This window comes from Leopardus geoffroyi, chromosome E1 (assembly GCF_018350155.1).
Source record: "Leopardus geoffroyi isolate Oge1 chromosome E1, O.geoffroyi_Oge1_pat1.0, whole genome shotgun sequence".
NCBI lineage: Eukaryota > Metazoa > Chordata > Mammalia > Carnivora > Felidae > Leopardus > Leopardus geoffroyi.
In genome coordinates, this window is record NC_059330.1 from 9,415,947 (window position 1) to 9,440,780 (window position 24,834).

Sequence of the window (24,834 nt, forward strand, 5' to 3'; positions counted from 1 at the left end):
GAGAGAGAGGGAGAGAGAAAGAATCCCAAGCAGGCTCTGCATTGTCAGTGCAAAGCCTGATTCTGGGCTCGAACCCACGAACCCGTAAGATCATGACCTGAGCGGAAGTCGGACAATTGCTCGAACCCATGAACCGTAAGATCGTGACCTGAGCTGAAGTCGGATGGTTAAACGACTGAGCCACCCTGGTGCCCCTCTGCCCTTACGTTCTTACCAGAAAGAACTGCACCCTAAGCAAAAAGACCAAATAATTCCACTCCCCAGACTACTTCACCCAAATTTGTTTTGTCTAGTTCTCTCTTGTAGGAATTTGGAGTCATAGCTCAGAGAGGGGCCCAGAGGTTGTCAGACATTACCGCGCCTTAGGATCGATCACCTGGGGAGTTTGTAAAAAAAAAAAAACCAGAGTCCTGGGGTGCCTGGGTGGCTCAGTCGGTTGAGCGTCAGACTTCAGCTCAGGTCACGATCTCACAGTCCGTGAGTTCGAGCCCTGCGTCAGGCTCTGTGCTGACAGCTCAGAGCCTGGAGCCTGCTTTGGATTCTGTGTCTCCCTCTCTCTCTGCCCCTCCCCTGCTCATGTTCTGTCTCTCTCTGTCTCAAAAATAAATTAAAAAAAACATTAAAAAAAAAAAAAAAAAAAAGAGTCCTGATCCCCCACCACATGAGATCTAAGAAGATTACAGGGAGTCTAGATACCTGTGTTTTAACAAATGCCCCAGGGGTGCCTGGGTGTCTCAGTCAGTGTCTAACTTCAGCTCAGGTCAGTCCGTGAGTTGGAGCCCCGTGTTGGGCTCTGTGCTGACAGCTTGGAGCCTGGAGCCAGCTTGGAATTCTGTGTTTCCCTCTCTCTCCGCCCCCCCCCCCCCCACTCACGCGCTCTCAAAAATAAATAAATGTTTAAAAAACAAAAACAGGGGCACCTGGGTGGCGCAGTCGGTTAAGCGTCCGACTTCAGCCAGGTCACGATCTCGCGGTCCGTGAGTTCGAGCCCCGCATCAGGCTCTGGGCTGATGGCTCGGAGCCTGGAGTCTGTTTCCGATTCTGTGTCTCCCTCTCTCTCTGCCCCTCCCCCGTTCATGCTGTGTCTCTCTCTGTCCCAAAAATAAATAAACGTTGAAAAAAAAAAATTTAAAAAACAAAAAACAAAGAACAAATGTCCCAGATGATTCTGCTGCACCAGAACTTCAGATCCCTCCCAATATTTTACAAAATACTGCTCTAGTTAGTCTGTTTGGATGGAATGTGGCCACACGCATAGGCTAAAGCAGAAAGGAGAGATCACCTGGGCAAGTGAACTAACCTCTCAGTTTTCTCATCTATAAAATGGGTAATAACAGTATCTACTCATAGGAGTGAGAATTAAACAGGTTAATGAGTTTAAAGCATAGAATAGTGTCGGACACAGGGTGGGGATACGCCAGTTATTATCATCATCAAGCTGCTGCTGATGTTTCACTTCTGCCGCTTTTCCACGAGCCTACCTTTTACTCACTCATGACTCGGCTCGGGTCATACAGAATAGGCATCGTCTCTTTTGAGTTCTTTAAAAAAAAAAAAAGTTTTTTTTTAAGATTTATTTTTGAGAGAAAGACAGAGACAGAGTATGAGTGGGGAAGAGGCAGAGCGAAAGGGAGAGACAGAATCCAAAGCAGACTCCAGGCTCAGAGCTGTCAGCACAGGGCCCGACATGGGGCTTGAACTCACGGACCGTGCGATCATGACCTGAGCCAAAGTGGGATGTTTACCCGACTGGGCCACCCAGGCGCTCCCAAATTTATGTCCTAATCTCCTCACTAGACTGGGAACTTGAGGGGGTGAGTCCGTTTTGCTCACCAGGCTAGCCCCCTGCTCCCAGCCCATTTATGCACATGACCGAAGGAACGCCCCTAAGGTGATCTGTCCTCGCCTTACCACTCAGTGGTACTCCCTAAGTGTTACTGCTATGTAACACTGTTCTCCTTCTTCCTCAGTGTTCTTCTCCGAATTCCCTCTGTTACCTCATAACGATACAGGTCACTTCCCCTCTCACACGGGGAAAAAGTAAAGAATACCACAGCTGTGTAGCAGGTTGCCTAATTTCTCAGGAAGTCCCTTGTCTCCTTAAAGGGACCATCTCAGAAATACTATATAAATTGACCCAAAACGATATAAAACTAAGTTTGTCTGTTTGTTCACATTGTCATGTGAAAATAGCCAGGCAGATCTTCAGCAATTTTGGAAAGTATGTTTGGGGTGATGGGTCTGTCTTAAAATGGAGGTTAGGTGGGGGCGCCTGGGTGGCTCAGTTGGTTAAGCGTCTGACTTCGGCTCAGGTCATGATCTCATGACTCATGAGTTCAAGCCCGCATCGGGCTCTGTGCTGACAGCTCAGGGCCTGGAGCCTGCTTCGGGTTCTGTGTCTCCCTCTCTCTCTGCCCCTCCCCTACTCACACTCTGCTTCTGTCTCTCCAAAATAAATAAACACACACACACACACACACACACACACACACAAACGGAGATTAGGTGGCATACACAAAATTCCTTTTGAGAGCATTCCAGGTGGGACATCTCAGAGAGAGAGAGAGGTAGTCAACTTTCAGAGAAGCTAGGGTCGCAAAAATGAAGAGTGGTTTTAAGTAGGAGCCCCAACATGCTTGTCCTGCAGGCACTAGTATGTAACTGAACAGCTTGTTACTCTGTGTATTATTCCAGAGCAAGCAGCAGCAGCAATTTCTTTTACGATGGTTAATGATTCTTCCAGCAAGGCCAGGGGATATTTTTACTAGTTAAAGAAATTATGATACAGGAATAGTAAGGGATGGTATGCAATATAAAAAACAAACTACAGGGCCCTGTGGGTGGCTCAGTCCGTTAAGCGTCTGACTCTTGATTTCGGCTCAGGTCATGATCTCATAGTTCGTGGGATCAAGCCCCGCTAACAGCACGGAGCCTGCTTGGGATTCTCTCTCTCCCTCTCTCTGCCCCTCCCCTGCTCATGCTCTCTCTCTCTCAAAATAAGTAAATAAGCATTAAAAAGACCATGTGTTTGTATGTAAATATACACATTTGCAAACTATTGAAGGTATGCAAATCTATACAGCAAATAGTGAACAATGGTTTTCTCTGAGGAGAGAAGTGGATGGGGAGAGAATCAAGGGAGACATTCATTTTCTCACTTGATATATTTTTGTACTGTTTGTTTTTACAATGAGCATGTGTTACTATTATTTTAATAACAGCTTTATCGGGATATAATTCACATACTATAGAATTCACTCATTTAAAGTGTACAATTCATTTTTTTTTTTAGTATATTCACAGAGTTGTGCAACCGTCCCACAAATAAACATTTTCATCACCTCAAAAATAAACCCCATCATGAGTCACTCCCCATTTCCCTCTCCTTCCAGCCCCCTGGCAACCACTGTTCCACTTTTTGTCTCTGCGGGTTTGCCAATTCTAGACATTTAAAATAAACGGAAGCATGCATGTGTGGCTTTTTGTATCTGGCTTTTTTTCACTAAGCATAATGTTTTCTAGGTTCATTCAGGCTGGAACATGAATAAATACTTTATTCCTTTTTGTAGCTGAATAATATTCCAACGTATGACTACACCACATTTAGTTTATCTACTCACCAGCTGATGGGCATTTGGGTTGTTTCTACCTTTGGGCTATTGTGAATAGTGTTGCTGTGAACATTCAGGAATGCTTTTTTTTTTTCATGTATAAGTTTTTGCTTGAATATCTGTTTTTAACTCTTTTAGGCATTTTTGTAGGAGAATTGCTGAGTAATGGTAATTTTATGCTTAATTTTTTTGAGGAATCACCAAACTATTTTCCATAGTGGTTACACCATTTTACATTCCCACCAGCCATGGATGAGGGTTCCAATTTCTCAGCATCCTTGTCGACACCTGGTATTTCCCTTTTTATTTGTTTATTTTAAATGTTATTAATTAATTAATTAATTTATTTAGAGAGAGAGCACGCACAAGCAAGCAAGTGGGGGAGAGGCAGAGAGAGAGGGAGAGAGATACTCCATGCTGACGGCTTGAAGCCCGACGCAGGGCTCTATCTCATGAACCTGGGATCGTGACCTGAGCTGAAATCAAGAGTCAAATGCTTAACTGACTGAGCCAGCCAGGCACTCCTCGATAATGTTCTCTAATGCAGAAAAGTTTTCAATTTTGATGAGTCCAATTTGTCTATTGTTCCTTTTACTGCTTGTGCTTTTGGTGTCTTACCTAAGATAGTGCAGCCAAACCAAAGCTCATGCAGATTCATTTCTATATTTTCTTTTAAGAGTTTTATTTTTGCTCTTATATTTATGTCTTTTTGAATAATTTTTGTGTATGGCATGAAGAAGGAGTCCAACTTGAGTTTTTTTTTGCATATGGATATCCAGTTGTTCAGCATCATTTTTAAAAAGAGTATTCTTTCCTTATTTAATTGTCTTGGCTCTATTGTTGAAAATTAATTGACTATATATGTGAAGATAGCAAGTATTATTAAAAGAAAGAAAGAAAGAAAGAAAGAAAGAAAGAAAGAAAGGGAAAGAGAAAGGGAGAAAGAAAGAGGGAGAGAAAGAGAGAGAAAAAGGAAGAGAGAAAGAAAAAAAAGAATTAAAAAAGGGTAAAGCCTACAAATCTTTTTTTTTTTTTAATTTTTTTTTTCAACGTTTATTTATTTTTGGGACAGAGAGAGACAGAGCATGAACGGGGGAGGGGCAGAGAGAGAGGGAGACACAGAATCGGAAACAGGCTCCAGACTCTGAGCCATCAACCCAGAGCCCGACGCGGGGCTCGAACTCACGGACCGCGAGACGCTTAAGTCGGACGCTTAACCGACTGCGCCACCCAGGCGCCCCCTACAAATCTTTTAAATAAGAAATGGCCAGTTAAGCTGTATATCAGCCTTGGGGACAAGGTCTAACTAGCTATGACAGTTTTACCAAACTAGCAGATGTAGCACCACATCATCTTAGATTGCAACATATATAGGCAACTGCAATTTTTCTCATCCCAAGGGTTCTCTAGAACATTCCACAAACGACCAAAAATTATTTCTTGGAATTTGGTGCTCCGAGGAAGCCATCTGAAAGACTGAACTAATAACCTTTCCTCTGGTCATTAACATTAGTTGTCTATAAGACTTGCATTTTATTATTATTATTTTTTAAGTGGCTTCACACCCAGTGCAGAGCCCAGCATGAGGCCCAAACTCACAGCCCTGAGATCAAGACCTGAGCTGAGGGGCGCCTGGGTGGCTCAGTCACTTAAGTGTCTTGACTCTTGGTTTCCACTCATGTTATGACCTTGAAGTTCATGGGTTCGAGCCCTGCATCGGGCTCTATGCGTGATGTGGAGCCTGCTTGGGATTCTCTTTCTTTCTGCCCCTCTCCGACTTGTTCTTTCTTTCTCTCTCAAAATAAATAGAAACTAAAAAAAAAAAAAAAAAAAAAAAGAGTTACTGTAGATAATAAGATTCAGCAGAAGCTTCAGATGGCCCCAGCTTGATACCTGAACCCTCTTCTGCCTCTCCAATACTGTTTTCCTGTAGGTAGCTGGCCCTACTCAAACATAGGAAACAATCCAAAAGCAACCAACGGGGGGGGGTGGGTATCCCCTATGCATGACAACTTTAAAAACAATAGAAAAAAGAAGGAAGGAGAAAAGAATGTAAGCGAAAAGCAGCTGAAAAACCTATATAATTCCAAAATATCTTCCAGGATGTCAAAGCATTAAAACACGATATTAAAACAAAAGAAAACAAAACAAAAGGGCTTAAAGAAGAGATTTAAGGGTTTCAAGAAGGGGTTTTTGCATAACAGAAATGGAAGCTAGTGTAGCTTGGCAAATAGGCAGGGAAAAACAACTATTCGAAATAAAGTGAGAAACATGATGGGAATGTTGAAGAGATCTCAAAATTAAAAGGGACACTGACAAACAGATCATAGAGGAGAAGAGAGTTATGAAAGAAAGACAAGGTAGATCCAACACACAGAAATTAGGGTTTCTGAAGAAAAAAGACAAAGCAAATGGAACAGAGAGATAAAATGCAATCTACAGATTGAAAGGCCTACCATATCCTAAGAAATCTCAATTTAGAACAATCAATGCCAAAACACAACATGGTGAAGTTCTGAAACTACAAGGATAAAGAAAATCAGTTGGTATCCAGGCAGAAGAAAATGTTCTATGACGGGGAAAGAAACAACTATGGGAACAGAGGGTTTTGTTTCATTTTGTTGTTTTTTTTTTTTTTTTTGGGGTGTGTGTGTGTGTGTGTGTGTGTGTGTGTGTGTGTGTGTGTTTTAAGTAGGCTCCATGCCCAGTGTGGAGCCCAGTTTGGGGCTTGAACTCATGATCCTGAGATCAAGATCTGAGCAGAGATCAAGAATTGGATACTTATCCAATCCCAGATGCCCCTGGGAATAGTGGTTTTTGAAAAGAACGTGTCATAAACCTTGACAAAGTACAAGTAATAATATAATGGGAACAATTAATTAATTAATTAATTTTAATGTTTTTCTTTTTAATTCATTTTTGAGAGAGACAGAGCATGAGCAGGGGAGGAGCAGTGAGAGATGGAAACACAGAATCTGAAGCAGGTTCCAGGCTCTGAGCTGTCAGCACGGAGCCCTATGCAGGGCTTGAACTCACGAACTGCCAGATTATGACCTGAACCAAAGTCAGCCGCTGAACCGACTGAGTCACCCAGGCAACCCTCTTCAATTTTTTTTTTTTTTTTTTTAATATAAAGGCTGAACAATATCCACTTAGAAATAATGTTTTAAAATTATTGGAACTTTTGGTTTATAACTAACGTATGCTCATTATCAAAACAATGAAAAAAATACAGAAAAGCATAAACAAAGTATATACCCCTTTTTAAAACTCAGTATTATATTATGAATATCTTCCTGGGCTACTAGAAAATTGTGGTTTAATGCTCTGTAGCACGGCCATGTAATTGATCATATACTGCTACATTAGGTTGTTACCGATTTCTTGCTATTAGAAATAGTGCTGTAATAAATACCACAACATACAGTCACCTTGAATCCTTTTTTTTTTTTTTAAGTTTACTGATTTATTTATTTAAGTAATCTCTACACCCAACGTGGGGCTCGGATTTACACCCTCGAAATCAAGAGTTGCACGCTCCTGGGACTGCACCAGCCGGGCACCCCACCTTGAATCCTATTTTTATTGTATATTCGTAACCTCTCCCGAGGAATGAGAGTAGACACACATGCATGCTTGGTTAAGGCCGCTGCTCTCTGGTCCCGCTTTACTTCTTTTGCATTGCTTCCCCCCATCTTGTCACTGACAACCTCCCTTCTGTTCTAGAATAATCTGCCTTTGAAGCCGTACTGAAGCAGCTTTCACTTTTCACATAATAGCCCCATATCAGCTGGGGCTACTTCGGTCTCCATCCCTGGTTTCTTTTCTAGGAAACATTGTTGTCCTTTGCGCCTTCTGGGAGGATGGGAGCCCTGACTTGCTCTTGCCAACTGGGACTGGAACCGTGCCCTTGAGCCTCAGCCCAGTCACTTCTTTGTGTGTTTGGAGGAAAGAACTGCACCAGGCTTTATTTTAATCTCTTACAGTGAGAGGATGCTTGGTCAGATCTCCTTTGGCAGCCAGCATATGGTCTTTTTTTAAATTTTTTTTTTTTTTATTTTTTGTAGTGGAAAGGCTCTTAGGGGCTCGGGAGGAGAGGGGGTTTAATTGCCAACACGACCCCAAATGTCCCAGACTCTGCTTTGTGGCTTCTTTTTCACTGTATGATTTGTATGGATTTATTGGAAAACACAAAGACTTCCAGGAACTGTTAGCAAGCCAGACTCATTTATGTTTCCTAGTAGGTGCTGGATTCTATTTCCCTGTGAAGCTAAAATTAGTCTGTAGAAGTCTTGGGCTTGTTAATGTCAAACTGATGTTAAGACAAGCACTGGGAGAGATGAGATTTTTATTGTGCTGCGACCTTAGAACAAAGTGGAGCCGAATCCATAGAATGGCAAAATAAAGAGCTGTAGAAAAATTCTTCCAAGCGAAAGTACTCATCTACACTTCCTAGAAAATTAAAAATAACTATGCAAGGCAGGGACCTAGACTGTTTTTACTTAATTAAAGAAAGTGAAAACAATTTCACTAAAGAAAGCGAGGAGAGAAAAAGTGAGGAAAGGGGGTTGGGATGTATAGACATCACTCAGGTCTGTGAGACCACACCTTTACATGCTGGCCACAGACAGAAAGCTTATGGTATAAGTGGAATGAATCACTCATTTATTTAACAAACATGTCTTGAGCAACCACTATGTATCAAGGATTACAACAGAACTTGGGGCTTATGGCATAGAGTGAAAAATCAGTGTGCACGCCACGATAGAATGGGACAATGAGAATGCAATGAAAGTGCCCACAAAAAATCTGGGCAAATCAGCGATGCCACAGGATTCTAAGTTAACCCTTGAGCTGAGGTTGAAGGAGGAATAGGAGTTTGCTAGAGGGACCAGATGGGTGTTAGGAAGGGAGGAAGCCTGCTAGAGGGAGAGGCAAATGTGTCGATGCATAAGAAAGCCTGGTACATTCTGAGGCCCTGCCTAGATGTGAGCCTCAACATAGACTGGGTACTGTGCTGTCCTGCCTTTTTTTGTCATGGGAATAGATGTGATGTGGGTATAAGCAGGGAGATAGGGCTCAGACCACGAAAAGCTTTGAGACCTTGCAAATCTTGCCTAACAATAGGTCATGGGGCCCCAGGGCACTTTAATGGGCATAGGTTATCATTGGGTGGGGGGTATCAGCTTTGTTTTATTCCATCCTGATCAGGTCTCCCTTGAATCCCCACCCTTTCTAGTCAGAGCACTTTGGAGCCCTGTATCTGACTTTCTCCCCACTTACCCCCCAGAACGAGGCTCATGAAAAGACCATGGTGTTTATAAAAAGGCTTAAAAGCATTATTATATTTTCAAAGAATTCCATTCTATGCTTTGAATTTATCACATCAAATCTTATCACAATGTACACAGAATTATTTCCTTTTTTTTTTTTAATTTCTTTTTAATGTTTACTTATTTTTGAGAGAGACAGAGACAGAATGCGAGTGGGTTAGGGGCAGAGAGAGAGGGAGACACAGAATCCGAAGCAGGCTCCAGGCTCCAAGCTGTCAGCACAGAGCCCAACGCGGGGCTCGAATTGTGAGACCATGACCTGAGCCAAAGTCAGACGCTCAACTGACTGAGCCACCCAGGTGTCTCCACAGAATTATTTCTAATTTCGCATTCACTTGTATGGATAGAACTTAAGTGGAGATGGAAGAATATTTTATTAGGTATGTGGGGTAGTCTTTAAATATATATAAAATTTAGAAATATAGGCTTCCTAAAAGGAAAAAGAAACCCAACTGTACAGAATTCTGCAGAATTAAAAAGCGAAAGTATCGCCCTTCCCTGCCCCAATTAAGGAGTAGCTACTATTAAGAAGTCTCGGACGCATCTTTTTAGAAATTATCTATGCATACAAAATATACATGTGTTTTTTGTTGTTTTGAAAAATATAAACAAAATAATTCTATGGACTCTTCTAATATATTAAGAAGCACAGCCAAATGAGGAGGAAATCTGTAGGTTGCATCTCCCAGTCACATGCAATTCCCAAGTACCCCAGAGAGGGTCTCCGATCTCCACTGTAGGCCTGAACGTTAGCAGACGTGCACAGTGAGACAGCTTTCCATCGTTGCAGCAGCCATGACCGTCAGGCCAATGCCTATTAGCCAAGCTCCTATACCTTGAACTGTTCTCTTTTTTCAATATCTAGCACAGGGCCTTGCCCATTCCAGGCATTTAATATGTATCTGTTAACAATATACATTTAAATATCATATGACTCAATAAATCAGCAGAACCCCGAGGTATTAAGACCTGGGTAAAGTTACCGAAAGTATCCATTTGTTGCCTAATGCCTGAGATTATGCCTTCTTTTCTTGACAACTGAATATTTTTTCCCTCTGTAAGTGATTTACTTGGGTGAGCTCCTCTGGCTAAGTGTTTCCCTGAGATCCAGCAAGGAGGTTCAGAACAATGGAAAAAGGAACTGACCACACACAATGCCAACTCAATGTACTCTTAAATACACACGAGTCTTTCAAATACAGTAACAAATGGCTGACCTACTTTCCTGCAGAAAGGCAGGAATCAATTCCGTCTTCCTTTCTGTTTTTGAATCCCAGCACTGCCATTTATTAAATGGGTGACCGCAGAGAATTCTCTTAATCCATCTGACCTTTAGTTTCTTCATGTGAAACAAATAAAGGATAAGGAAACCTATTTTGGACAGTTAGTCAAAGACTCAAAGGAGATGACCTTTGTCAAAGTATGTGTCTGGCATGGGGTAGATGTAAGATATGATGGTTGAAGCCGGGGCTCCAGAGCCGGAGTGCTTCAGTTCAAATGCCAGCTCCAGCACTAACTAGCTGGATGACCTCAGGCAAATCACTCCACCTCTCCCTACATCACCGGTTTCTTATCTACGACACGGGAAAAGTAATTGGATGAGACTGAGGATTAAGTGAGATCATGTGTTTAATATGGTTTTTGGCACTGACGGTAATGGCTGACTCTATACTTATCATTATTATTATGAGTGTAGGTCCTCCATAAAACTTCCCTTCCTCTTCCTCCCCCAAATTCTTCTCTTTGACTCCTCTGAATATCCTAAAGTAAGATTCCAAAACCCTGCTTTTTCTGGGTTGTGAAATGAGAGTCGGAAAGAGTGAATACAGCTTGCGAGTTGCTAGGGACTGAGTTGCGTCCTCCTGAGATTCATGTGTTGGAACCCTTAACCTCCAATGTGACTGTATTTAGAGACAGGGTTTTTAGGAAGTAATTAAGGTTAAGCGAGGTCATAATGGTGGAGCCCTAATCCTGCAGGACTGGTGACCTCGTAAGTGGAGAACGAGAGAGAAATTTCTCTCACTCCTCTCTGTGTGAACGTACAGGAAGAAGTCAGCCATCTGCAAGCCAAGAAGCGAACCTTCTGCAGAAACTTGGTGCTGCTGGACCTTAATCTGGAAGTTCCAGCCTCCAGAACTGTGAGATAATAAAGTTCTTTTGTCTAAGGCACACAGGCCATGGTGCTTGGCTATGGTAGCCTGAGTTGACTAAGACACACGGTTCCCTCAAATCTTCAAACTGGCTTCTTGAAGTATTTATTTTTTAAATATATTTATTTTTATAAGTTTATTTATTTACTTTGAGAGAGAGAAAAAGAATGAGTGGGAGAGGGGTAGAGAGAGAAGGAGAGAGAGAGAGAGAGAGAGAGAATCCCAAGCAGGCTCCCCACTGCCAGTGCAGAGCCCGACACGGGGCTCAAACTCAGGAACCGTGAGATCACGACCTGAGCCGAAGTCAGACGCTTAACTGACTGAGCCACCTAGGTGTCTCTTTAAGTGTTTATTTTTGACAAGTTTACTACCCTTCCACTGTAGCATTTCACAAGTAGGGGATGTTGCTGAAGCTGCATGCTCTTCAGAATATATATGAAAAAATTAATAAATTAAGATAGAGGATGAGAGTAATGACCTTTGGTTTGAGGGCAGTTTTCACAACTCTGATCTGGCCCTGAGAAAACATCTTGCGTTGCTGGGCCAAAGCAGATACTGCACAGGAGGAAGTCTGTGTGTATAATACGGGTGCCTGAGCACAAGCCCATTCATATTATTATTTATCTTAATAGTGAGCAAAGAAATCACAACATACACTGACAGAATACGCATCACTATAATTACAGTATGCATTACAGAACCTACTGGCATAGATAAGAGAGGAAATTACCCCATGACGATCCCAATAGTTTACCCTGAGTCAAGTAAAATGGAGAATAAATTGAAACAGGTTTTTTCTTTTTTACAAGCTTATTTATTTTTTTTAGTAATTTCTACACCCAATGTGGGGCTCAAACTCACAACCCCAAAATCAAGAGTTGCATGCTCTGGGCACATGGGTGGCTCGGTTGGTTGAGTGCCCAACTCTTGGTTTTGGTTTGGGTCATGATCTTGTGGTTCATGGGTTTGAGCCCCCCATAGGGCTCTGCAGCTGGCAGCACAGAGTCTGCTTGGGATTCTCTCTCTTTCTCTGTTCTTCCCCACTCATGCTGTCTCTGTCTCTCTCAAAAATAAATAAGTAAACTTAAAAAAAAAAAAAGAGTCACATGCTCTTCAATTGATCCAGCCAGGCACCCCTGAAACTTTTTTCTTATCCCTTTGTAGGGTACTGAAATGAACAGGAGCCCCCCAATCTAACCCAATGAAGGTCGATTCCCAACAAAAATCCCTAACAATATAGAATATCTTTCATAACCAGCAGCCAACACAGCTAATGGTAAAACACTAGATGTGTTCTCAGTCAAATCATGAACGCTCTTACCACAACTGTTTAACATAGTCTAAGAAACTCCGCTCCAAGCAATAAGAATTGGAACATAAATAAGAGGCATATGTGGAAAAATGGAAGACTATAGTAGTATTATTTGCAGATGATTTACCCATAACACTAAGAGAATCAAGTGAAAGGCTTTTTAAAGTTTCATATGTGGATGGCTATTAGCAAAATACACATAAAAATCAGTAAATCTTTTCCATACCAGTGGTGAAGTATTAGAAAATATATCAGAAAAAGTCTTATTCATAACAATAACAAAAAATAAGATGAGCCAAAATGACCTTAGTTATGAACGTTTTTGGTACCTGGATGGAGAAAACTGCATGAAGTCCTGTCTTTTTTCTCAGTAATTCATCATCTGGGAATCTACCTAAGGAAAGGGCCAGACCTTCAACGATTTATTAACAGATTTTAAAACAGTTAAATATTGGAAAAATGGAAATATTCAATATCAGGAGTATGTTAATTAAGTTATAGTACATCCTGTGATCACATCTTTACAATGATTCTAAGGATGATTTAAACAATTTTTTTTAATGTTTATTTATTATTGAGAGACAGAGCATGAGTATGGGAAGGGCAGAGAGAGAGGGAGACACAGAATCCAAAGCAGGCTCCAGGCTCTGAGCTGTCAACACAGAGCCTGATGTGGGACTCGAACCCATAAGCTGTGAGATCGTGACCTGAGCTGAAGTCGGACCCTTAACCGACTGAGCCACCCAGGCACCCCGATTCTAAGGACGATTTAATGACTTGGGGGGAAAAAAAGTAGGATGCAGAATTCTTGACACCATCTGATGCTAATTTTGTTTAAGTTTCCCTATTCCCACCCCTGAGGTTACATGACACCAAACACATAATTCTCATCATTCATTGCATGTGGTTTTCTCTTCTTGCCGTGCCTGATCTCCATATTCTCTTCTTGCCCCACTGATCTAAGGGCAGTTGCATCCACTCTGATAATTTCAATTCTCCTATGTGCTAAGGATGTCTAATCTGTTCTTTTCCATAACCCAATTCTTCTCCTTCGCAAACTATGCCAGCTAATCTTTATCCACCTAGATCTCCAGGCCTATAATTTCCATTATCCCTGATTTCTTCTTTCTTCAAATCCTGCCATTTAAACCTCTTAAATAAGACTCGAATTCATCCCCTCATCTCCCTCTTACATGTGCTGCACTCTAAATTGAGACATTCTCAGGGGCACCTGCGTGGCTCAGTCAGTTAAGCATCAGCTTGGGCTCAGGTCACGGTCTCGTGGTTTGTGAGTTCGAGAGTCCTGCTTTGGGCTCTTTGCTGTCAGCTTAGAGCCTGCTTTGGATCCTCTGCCCCTCCCCTGCTTTGTCAAAAATAAATAAAAACATTAGAGAAAATAAAATACATTGAGACATTCTCCTTTCATCAGGACCAATGCACAAAACGGACTTGTCTATGGTCCCAATCTCTTTAATCCATTCTATCCTCCTCAGAGTCGTCAGAGGGATCATTCTAAGACACACAGCTGGTGCCCTGTCTCCGCCACTCATTGTTTCTGTTTCTGTTGTGATGCCATGAAGGTTCAAACGGTAAGAGATGCATGTCCTGCCAGGGCTATTTTATTTACTGCTCATCTAAACTTTCCTACCTCCCCCTTTTCCCATTGTGGGAGGAAGCCGCTAAGTAAAGCAGGTACTGAAATGAAAAAGGAAACCCAGGGAGAGTGACTCAGCTCATAGACAATGCATGGAGACAATCTAAGCCTAACAATCTGCTGGAAGTTTCTCACCAAAGTGGTCTTACTCAACTTAGTGCCATTTATAGTTTCTTCCCTTCCCTACGTCCTGCTGTGGATCTTCTAGAGATGTGAGCAGTTTTCCAGGTGCTCCCCACAGAACCTATTCTGTCTCTTAGGCCTGTTTTCCTTTGTTTACCTCTGCTTAACCTACCTTTGGTTCCTTGCTATGGATTGGACACTTGAAATACATCTCTGCGTCCTATGCAGTCCTATAAGGAAGCCCCAGCCTAGGCCAATCCCCTAGACCTTCGCTAACCAAACAAAACCACGAGGCTATGTGGGGTATAAAGCATCCAGTCTTTGCAAGACAGTGAGGCAAAATGAGCGTTTTTTTTTCCCCTACCTAGAGCCATTCCCAGCATCCTGATGCTGAAACAAAGCACTCGTATACTGGGGAAGCCGGTATCTAGCAGCAACTACAGTGGGTGAGAAGTTGGTAGAGGTGGTGGTGGTGGTGAGCCATGCAGGGCAGGAGACCTGAGGGAAAGTCTGTCAGGGACCCCAAGTTTTTCTCCATAACATAAAGAGATGGGCAGAAGGAAAATTCCCCCCTTTTTGGCAGGACGCAGTTGTGTTTGTGTGTGACCCCTGGAACTGCTGTCGTCATCACCTCGCAACCACGAGGGGAGCTTACTGACATGATGGAGACAGTCTCACAGAGAGGTGGGAAGCGCTTGGGTCCTAGGTGATGTTGTTGAGCCAACCGGGAGCCATCTTGCTTTTGGATGACTTCATATGTGGGAGGACGTGTGTTACTGATGAAGCCGCCTAGATGGATCCCAGCACATTCATCATTCACTGGTAACTTATTAGACTCACCCAGGCCTGCCTATACTCGTAACTCCCTTCCTTCATCTAATAGGGTACTCATTCTAATCTTGTAAGGGTAAAAAAACAAAGTCTAACTGGGACTTTGTTGAAATGGTGCAGAAACTAGGAATAAACAAATGGTGAGTGAGGGCAGTGGTACCTTCTTCTTTTTGCTTCTTTTAATTTTTAAAAATGTTTTATTTATTTTTGAGAGAGAGAGACAGAGAGAGACAGAGCGTGAGCAAGGGAAGGGCAGAGAGAGAGAGAGGGAGACACAGAATCCAAAGCAGGCTCCAGGCTCTGAACTGTCAGCACAGAGCCCGACTCGGGGCTTGAACTCGTGAACCACAAGATCATGAGCTGAGCTGAAGTCAGGCACTCAACCAACTGAATCACCCAGGCGTCCCTAGACATCAGATATTTCTGATGTCAAAATAATGTTTATTAAATAATGTTTATTTATTTATTTTTGTGTGTGTGTGGGGGGGGGGGGGTGAGGGGCAGAGAGAGAGGGAAATAGAGGATCCAAAACAGGCTCTGCACTGTCAGCGCAGAGCTTGACGTGGGACTTGAACTCACAAATTGTGAGCGGAAACTGAGAGTCAGATACTTAACCGACTGGGCCACCCAGGAGCCCCAGTGGTAACTTCTTTGTGCACAGACATAGCAGCCTCTACTTTTGCACTTCCTTCCTGTCCTTAGCTGTATATCTAGAATGTAGATAACAGAAACCACCTACCAGACAAATGAGCTATCCCTTCCTTATAGATTTCCCTCATATGTCTCAGGGTTAAGGTCAACTGTTGAGTAAAGTTACCAGTTCATCCTAGAAATTGGTTAGTGTTTACCTACTTATAGGTAAACCATCCAAATGGGGCTTAGCTCCCGGACGAACAGTATCTGAAAATGATGATATAACTAGATACAGGTTATAGTAACGATGTAACTTATTTAGTACTCCTGCCCTATAAAAATGGCAGAGTAAATGTTGTTTTGTAGGAATGAATTGAAAACATCAGCAGAATTACTACTTTGGCCTTTTACATGCTTTGAGGGTGATCATTTTTTTTTCTTTGCCTATACTTAAAGGAACTTGTGTCTTCATCATGTTTTAAGTTGTATTATCCTGTTCTTGCACATTAGCCAATAACATTAAAAAAAAAAAAAACCTCAAAAAAAAAAAAAAAAAGGAAGCAAGGACAATCGAATTTATAATAAATCCCAAAAGCTATGTTGCTGGTGAAGAACAGATATTTAAGCCCCAAAGCTAGTAATACTCACAAACTCCAGTTGCTGTTATATAGACCTCTGATTTTTTTAAATAACAATACAGTAAACAATAATAAGACACTAAAAAATATTTTTGTACGCCAGAAAATAGTAGGAGAAAGGAGTGTCGTATGGTACTTGACATTTTTTCTATATAAAAATTAAAAAAAAACATTTTTTTTAACATTTATTTATTTTTGAGACAGAGACAGAGCATGAACAGGGGAGGGGCAGAGAGAGAGGGAGACACAGAATCTGAAACAGGCTCCAGGCTCTGAGCTGTCAGCACAAAGCCCGACGCAGGGCTCGAACTCACGGACCGCAAGATCATGACCTGAGCCGAAGTCGGATGCTTAACCGACTGAGCCACCCAGGCGCCGCTATATAAAAATTTTCAAACAGAAAAGTTAACAAGAATAGTATAATGAACACTCATGTACCTTTCACCAAGGCTCAACTTGTTAATATTGTGCTATTTTGGTTTAATCTATATAGGTATGCATTTTTTTCCCAAAATCATTTTAAAGTAAATTACAGACATCTTGATCAGTCATATTATATTTAGCCTTGATTTTCAATATCTGCTTTTCAAGTATTTTTTCATTTATGTTTTATAAAATCCTTTAAAAAAGATTAAAAAAAAAAAAGAATTATTATGTTTATCCTGTTAAACAGCAAGACTTACAGAGGTGCCTGGGTGGCTCTGTCAGTTAAGTGTCTGACTTCTGCTCAGGTCATGATCTTGTGGTTTGCAAGCCTGAGCCTTGCATTGGGCTCTCTGCTGTCAGCGTGGAGCCTGCTTTGGATCCTCTGTCCCCCTCTCTCTCTGCCCCTCCCCTCTTGCTCTCTCTCTCTCTCAAAAATAAATAAACATTTAAACAAATGGGGCGCCTTGGTGGCTTGGTCGGTTAAGTGTCCGACTTTGGCTCAGGTCATGATCTCGCAGTCCGTGAGTTCGAGCCCCGCGTGGGGCTCTGTGCTGACTGCTCAGAGCCTGGAGCCTGTTTCAGATTCTGTGTCGCCCTCTCTCTCTGCCCCTCCCCTGTTCATGCTCTGTCTCTCTCTGTCTCAAAGATAAATAAACGTTAAAAAAAAATTTTAAATAAGCCAAGATTTACAGTGTAAAAGAGATTCGATGTATTAATCAAAGGCATTAAACAAATCTCCTGAAACATTAACTCTACATTGCAGTCATTAGTATTCCTGATTTCTTTTTCCTTAAACAAATATATATATACTAGCTCTGTCCACTATGAAGTTCAAGTAACCACAGGAAATAACACCATAGAAATAAACACTCAAGTAACTCTGGCTATGGTCTCTAAACGCCACACCCTCCTAAGAGACACCAAAACTCCTTGGAGGGATGGCTGATGCCAGGACTGAGGCGGGGAAGAACACAAGAAGGTGCTGGGAAATCTGGTTGTCCTTGATAGCAAGCAAATTCTACAAGACTGAAGAGGTCACACCCAAAGGACACAGGGGCTAACATGAAGAGTCTCAACAGTCACAGATGAGACAACCGGAGGATCAAAGAACATGACTGAAACTGAAACCCTGAATACCTAAAAACACATAGGTACTTAATGAAATGAAAAAGTGCCCTCCCCCATCCAAGCAACAAACAACAGATTACCACTGGAAGTACGTAGGGCATCAACTCCTTATTCTGAAAATGGCAATTATCTGAAAATGGCAATTAAAGAATTAAGCATTTATCCTGCTGTCTTTTCGGATCAAATTATATATTGGGATAATTAAATAAATAGCCCCAGTCGATAAAGTTTTGCTTTGCAGCTAATATACTTAGAATGCAGGAGATATTTAGAAACTCAGCATTCGGCTAGTTCTAGTTAAACAGTGATTCAGGCAATCATGAAAACATTACATGAAAGGTGGGTGTGGGTCTTTAAAATGAAAGGAACAGCTGTTGCCATGTGAATTCACTGATCCATCCTGGAGTCTGAGATAATCAGATGGCATGTGTCCCCTGAAATGATGCTATATGAAGTGCACGGTATACTTTATGCAGTATTCTCACCCCTGAAAGTTACAGTTAAGTTCTAGTTTGCAAGAAGTACGGATGACAGAACAACTTAATACCATGAGGAGGCAGGCAGACAGATCCAGAATGTGTGACGTCCTGTATGACAACTAAGTTTCCTCCACAATCAAAGACAAGGTGGGGAAGGGAGGAAGGGGCAATGAAACAGAGTATCAACCAATTATGCCTGTGGACTCGTTCACATCCTGACTTGAAAAAATCAACTGTAAAAAGACGGTGAGCTACTTAGACAAACATCTATGGATTAGGTAGGTGTTGGGGGGACACCAGGGAATTGTTGCTATTAATTTTGTTAGAGGTGATGATGATGGCATTGTGTCTATCTTCTTAAGAGAGGTGTATCTAAGTATGTGGTCGTGAAATGACCTGAGGCCTAGATTTTCTTAAAAAATGCTTCATACACATACAAGTTGTTAAGTGGGGATAGATGAAGCAAGTATAATAAAAAAGGCCTGATAATTAACTGGGCTTAGGAGTAGGCATATGGGGGTTCATGGCACTGTTCTTCATACTTTTGTGTAGTTTTGAAAATTTCATAACATTTTTTTTTAAAGATTAAAGTAGCTATCTTCAGAGACAGAATCTGAACAGACGTTGAAAACATTTATTTGCGTTGCTGTCACTTAAAAACAAATGTGAAACTATTTTAAGTAGACTTCTCAAATAAAATGTTCTTACACACCCACATTCGTTTTTTTGTGTCTTATGAGCGTACCACTGCATATTTATTGCCAGCGAATTTCTACATTTTTGAAAGATACATTACCTGTTGTCAATAATCATTATGCGGGAGGGTGGAATCCCCAAAACATCACAGCTCTGCAAAAGTTCTTTCTTACGAATCTCCCCTTGATTGTAGTAATTTCCTGGAGATAACAAATATACAGTGGTAGATTTAACACTGGAAATGTATCAGTTTACTCATTCTTATCTTGTTCTTTAAGGGACTTAAGCTGCCTGAAAAACGTGTGGTTATGATAAAAAGTTGAAGAAAATACACTAGGTTCACTCCAGTGAGACCACCGGCAGCCCAGTCTTTACAAGTACCATTTGATCCTTCCCCATCTCTGTTTCTATCTGTCTGTCCATCTGTCTATCTCTCTGCATTTCAGTTGCATGCTACAGGAAGTATGGCACATCGCCAAGACCACTGGCTTTGGAGTTAAGCAGATTTAAAATAAATTCTTCTACAACTACTCAGAATAAGTTAGGGACCTGGGAATGGTATTAGTTTGGCCCCTTTAAATTGATAGTACTCCAGTATCTGTTAAACATTTATTTGAAGAAGAGGCTCTTACTCCTAAGTATTACAGGAAAATGTGCCCCTAGGGATCTTGACCACATCGGTGCCCCGAATAGCTTATGTAACTTTTATTTTCCCAACACGTGTAGTCTATTTCCTAAGAATGGTTCTGGTAAGTACAGCTTCCCCTGTATCCTTACAAATCATATACAGGGAAGTTTTGGTACCACTTAAACTGCATTTACAAGCAGTTGTCTAGCTAATGCACGCCTTAATTCAACTCTCCAGCAGATAAGTGCATGTGTAATACGTGCCCGTTACCTAACTTTCCTGAGCCACAGTTTCCCCATCTGTAAAGTGGGGATGATGGTCATCTCTGGAGGCTTTCCTGAGGAGTACATGAGACCACACACATCCATCTAGTTCAGTACTCTGTTTTCTCTTTCCTCCACCTCTTTATCTTTACCCTCCCCCTCCTCCGCTTCCTTTCTTCCTGAATTACAATCATTTTCATTGTCCCGACCAAACGGCATTCCCTCTGGGAAGGCTTTCGTTCTTCCCCTGGCAAGGAATCATTTCCAGTGTGCTCATAAATATGAACTTTTCTCCATGATTGGATTATGAATTGCTAAATGTCATTGACCTTAAAAGTCAAAGTCTCTTTCAACTTCGTGTCATCCTGGTGTCCTGCACCCTGCAGGCACTCATGAAGCACTGAACAGAGAGAGGCTTCGTGTCCTGGCCACATAATGCAGGGAAAAACTCCCGCATGAGAACTTTCAACTTTGGCAGGGGTTATTCCAGTGCTAGTTTTCAACTGTTTGAACCCAGGAAGGAGATAGTCATTACATTGTAGCCAACAAAGGGACTAACCCTAAAAAGACTCCAGATAGTTTTGTGTTGTCCTCATCACAACTTTTTCTTTTTATTATTTTTTTTTTTAATTTTTTTTTCAACGTTTATTTATTTTTGGGACAGAGAGAGACAGAGCATGAACGGGGGAGGGGCAGAGAGAGAGGGAGACACAGAATCCGAAGCAGGCTCCAGGCTCTGAGCCATCAGCCCAGAGCCCGACGCGGGGCTCGAACTCACGGACCGCGAGATCGTGACCTGGCTGAAGTCGGACGCTTAACTGACTGCGCCACCCAGGCGCCCCTGTTTTTATTTATTTTTGAGACAGAGAGACACAGAGCGTGAGCGGGGAAGGTGAGATCGTGACCTGGCTGAAGTCGGACGCTCAACCGACTGCGCCACCCAGGCGCCCCTCTTTTTACTTTTTTTAAAAAAAGATAGAAGCTATAGTCAACCGGACGGTCGTTCTGTTTTAGGCTCCTCTCCAGTCTATCTACATACCCTCAACCATTTCATATCCAGGTTCCTTGATCTTTGGTGATAAGGAGTCTAATGTACTCTAGTGACGTGATTCCTAAGTCCAGAGTCTGCATATCAGGCTCTCAGGATTGTGAGAAACTGCTTGGGATGGAGGCTAAGGAGTTTATTGCTTTGTGTTTGAATTAAGGAACTTAAAATAGGTTAGGGAGTTGAAGTCAGAGGTCATTTTAAATATTTTCCCCAAGTTTGGTGAACATGTAGGCACCTCAACAGAATAAGTCTCTGAGATGTGGCAGCAGCTCTTAAGGACACACTCTGGAAGTGTGTGGAGGGGTGCCTGGGGGCCACCCACAGTCGGTTAAGCATCTGACTTCGGCTCAGGTCATGATCTCACAGTGCGTGGGTTCCAGCCAGGTCGTGATCTAGTAATTTGTGAATTCGAGCCCCGCGTTGGGCTCTGTGCTGACAGCCCGGGGCCTGGAGCCTGCTTGGGATTCTGTATCTCCTTCTCTCTCTGCCCCTCCCCCGCCTCCCCCACCTCTCAAAAATAACTAAACATTAACAACAACAACAACAACAACAACAACAACAACAACAACGACCTGTGTCCAAGTAGGGTAGGTGCACACTGGGATGCACAAGACTGTCTACTGGGGAGAGGAAAAGCTTTGCAACTTTTCCTCTTAATTTGTTTACCTTGTCCTTCATAAGTATTAACTTTCGTTAATGTTTCATAATGTACACATTAATTCAGTGGTCCATTGTACTTAATATAATTATAAATAAATATACATATAATGAGAGTATTTGCTCAAAAGTTTTTATCAGTAGGAAAATGTGACCCAAAAAGGAGATCATTGGAGATCATTATTCTAGAAAACAGAAAATCGGATTAATGTAGATTTGTTTACATAGAACTACACTGTGTGTGTGTGTGTATGTGTGTGTGTGTGTGTGTGTGTGTGATAAGTTTATGGATAACTGTGCTTAGTGAAGTCTTCCATCTTGTGATAACTAGTATTTCTCAATAATTACTAGTAATCATAATGACATTTAATGGAAATTAAAGCCATTTTGTAAAGACCCACACTTATACACCACAGTGTATAAAGGTAAACATTTTTTTACTTTAAAATTAAAATTTAATTTATTCTAAGTAGGTAAAATACTTACACCATTAAAAATCAAAAGGAACAACATCATAAAAAGTCCCTCTTTCACTCCTTTAGTTACCCTACCTTGTAAGTTTTAAGTTGTTAAAATGAGAAATGGGTTGAGAATCGAAACATCATGGGCCCAATACTTTCTACTAACTTTATGAATACTGAGGAAATTCCTTAAGTTCCTGGGTTTCAAGAACACTAGCAAGGTTTTTTTTTCTTGAATACGACCAAGTTAATTTTAAAATAAATGTATTTGAAAGAAAAAAAGGTCAACATTTGCTCAACTGTAAAATGAAGGATTTAAGGTCCTTTCTGGCCAGTTAAGGTCTACCCAGGAAAACAGAAACCAAGCCAAATATTTACATCAGTAAGAATTTAATGAAAATAACTTAATACATAACTGGTGGAAGATCTGAGGACCAGTCAGGGACCAGTGAAGTGGCCCAGAGATTAGTGACAGTAAGAAGAAACTAGCAAAACTAGCAACACTAGGTTGGGACAGATAAAAGGAGGGGGCAGTGTTCTTAGAACCCAAAGGCCTAGGTTCCCCAAAGGAAGTTGAAACCAAAAGAGCTAGACTCTCTTCCGTTAGAATGTGTCCATAGAATCAAGCTGGAGAAATCACGTTTTAAAAATGAAACTAGAATTGGGGTGCTTTGTGGCTCAAGTCTGTTAAGCGTCTGACTCTTGGCCTCGGCTAAGTTTATATCTCTCAAGGTTCACGAGTTCGAACCCTACCTGGGGCTCTGCGGTGGCAGCATAGAACCTGCCTGGGAGGCTGTCTCCCCATCTCTCTGCCCCTCCCCCGGGCGCTCGCGCGCGCGCTCTCTCTCTCTCTCTTAAAGATGAATAAACATTAAAAAAAGTAAATAAACTTAAAAAAAATGGTCAAATTACTTGGACAGAAAACGGTTTTCCAAAGATAGATGGCCAATAAGCACATGAAAAGATGTTCAATATCATTAGTCGTAAGAGAAATTAAGGCAAAACCACAATGAGGTATCATTTCATACCCACTAGGACGGCTATAGCAAAAACAAACTCAGCTTGTTTAATGTTGCTTTTTAACTATGAATAATTCTTCAACATTTTCCTTATTGAGATATATTTAGATCCAACCTCCAAAGTGTTAGTCTCATTTAACATTTTTCTTTCTGACCTAACACATTTGAGGTTTCTTTAAAAAAAAATTTTTTTTTATGATTATTTGTTTTTGAGAGAGAGAGAGCGAGCAAGCAGGGAAGGGACAGAGAGAGAGGGAGACACAGATCTGAAGCAGGCTCCAGGCTCTGAGCTCTCAGCACAAGAGCCCGATGCAGGGCTCGAACTTGTGAAATGTGAGATCATGACCTGAGCTGACGTCTGACACAGTCAGTTAAGCATCTGACTCTTGGTTTCAGCTTGGGTCATGACCTCATGGTTTGTTGAGTTTGAGTCCCCCAAAAAACAAACACAAAACTTACAGATGTAGATGAGGATGTGGAGAAAACACACCCTTATGCATTGCTGGTGGGAACATAAAATGATACATTTGGCGTGGAAAACAGGATGGCGATTCCTCAAAAATTTAAACATAGAATTAACATGTAACTCTGCAGTTCTACTCCTAGGTATATTCTAAAACAACAACAACAACAACAACTGAAAACAGGGACTCAAACAGATAACTTATATACCTGTGTTCACAGCAGCATTATTCACAATAGCCAATTTTCCACAATAAAAAATATTTAAAAATTAGATTTGCAATGGGGCGCCTGGGTGGGTCAGTTGGTTAAGCATCCAACTTTGGGCTCAGGTCATGATATCACAGTTTGTGAGTTTGAACACTGCATTGGGCTCTCTGCTGTCAGCACAGAGCCTGCTTCGGAGGCTCTGTCCCCTTTCTCTCTGACCCTCCCCTGCTCGTTCTTTCCCTCAAAATAAACAAATAAACTTAAAAAAAATTAGATTTGCATTGAATAAAAAATATTTTAGTTACTAGTTATCACTGTAAAACAGAAATTATGTCTTTAAAACTGGTAGAGGGGTGCCTGGCTGGCTCAGTCAGTGGAACACGCGACTCTTGATCTTGGGGTTATGAGCCCCATGTTGGCTGTAGAGATTACTTAAAAATAAAATCTTAAAAAAAATAAAACAAAACTGTAGAACAAGGTTTTTTAATTTTTTTTTTAATGTTTATTTATTTTTTGAGACAGAGAGAGACAGCATGAATGGGGGAGGGGCAGAGAGAGAGTGAGATAAAAAAATAAAACTGTAGAACAAGGTTTTTTTTTTTAATTTTTTTTTAAAGTTTATTTATTTTTTAAGACAGAGAGAGACAGAGCATGAATGGGGGAGGGGCAGAGAGAGAGGGAGACACAGAATCGGAAGCAGGCTCCAGGCTCTGAACCATCAGCCCAGAGCCTGACACGGGGCTCGAACTCACGAACCGTGAGATCGTGACCTGAGCTGAAGTCGGACGCTCAACCGACTGAGCCACCCAAGCGCCCCTGTAGAACAAGGTTTTAAAAGATTATTAAAAACAAAATATCAAGCGGCCAATATTGAGAAACACTGCCATACGCTATCATCAACCAATATACACTACTTGTAAGTACTGTATTTTTTTTTTTTTTAATTTATTCAAGTAGAGTTGATACACAACGTTACTTAGTTTCAGGCACAGTAAATACTGTATTTTCTGATTATTCCTAAAAGGAGTGCGTTAATATTGATTTTACTAAGAGAAATAACACTTTTTGTTAG

General features: G+C 41.5%; 1 protein-coding gene across 4 annotated transcripts in view; it reads right to left on the reverse strand.

Annotated features, from left to right (window-relative positions):
* PIGL (phosphatidylinositol glycan anchor biosynthesis class L) overlaps positions 1–24,834 on the reverse strand; it is an 80,763-nt gene that overhangs the window by 48,685 nt on the left and 7,244 nt on the right. For all 4 annotated transcript variants that reach the window (XR_006714725.1, XM_045487507.1, XM_045487506.1 and 1 more), the window contains exon 2: positions 19,115–19,214. Coding sequence is in view for 3 of the 4 variants with exons in the window: in XM_045487507.1 (XP_045343463.1) it covers positions 19,115–19,214 (100 nt within the window). In the remaining variant the exon portion in view is untranslated. The remainder of the gene's footprint in view (positions 1–19,114; positions 19,215–24,834) is intronic.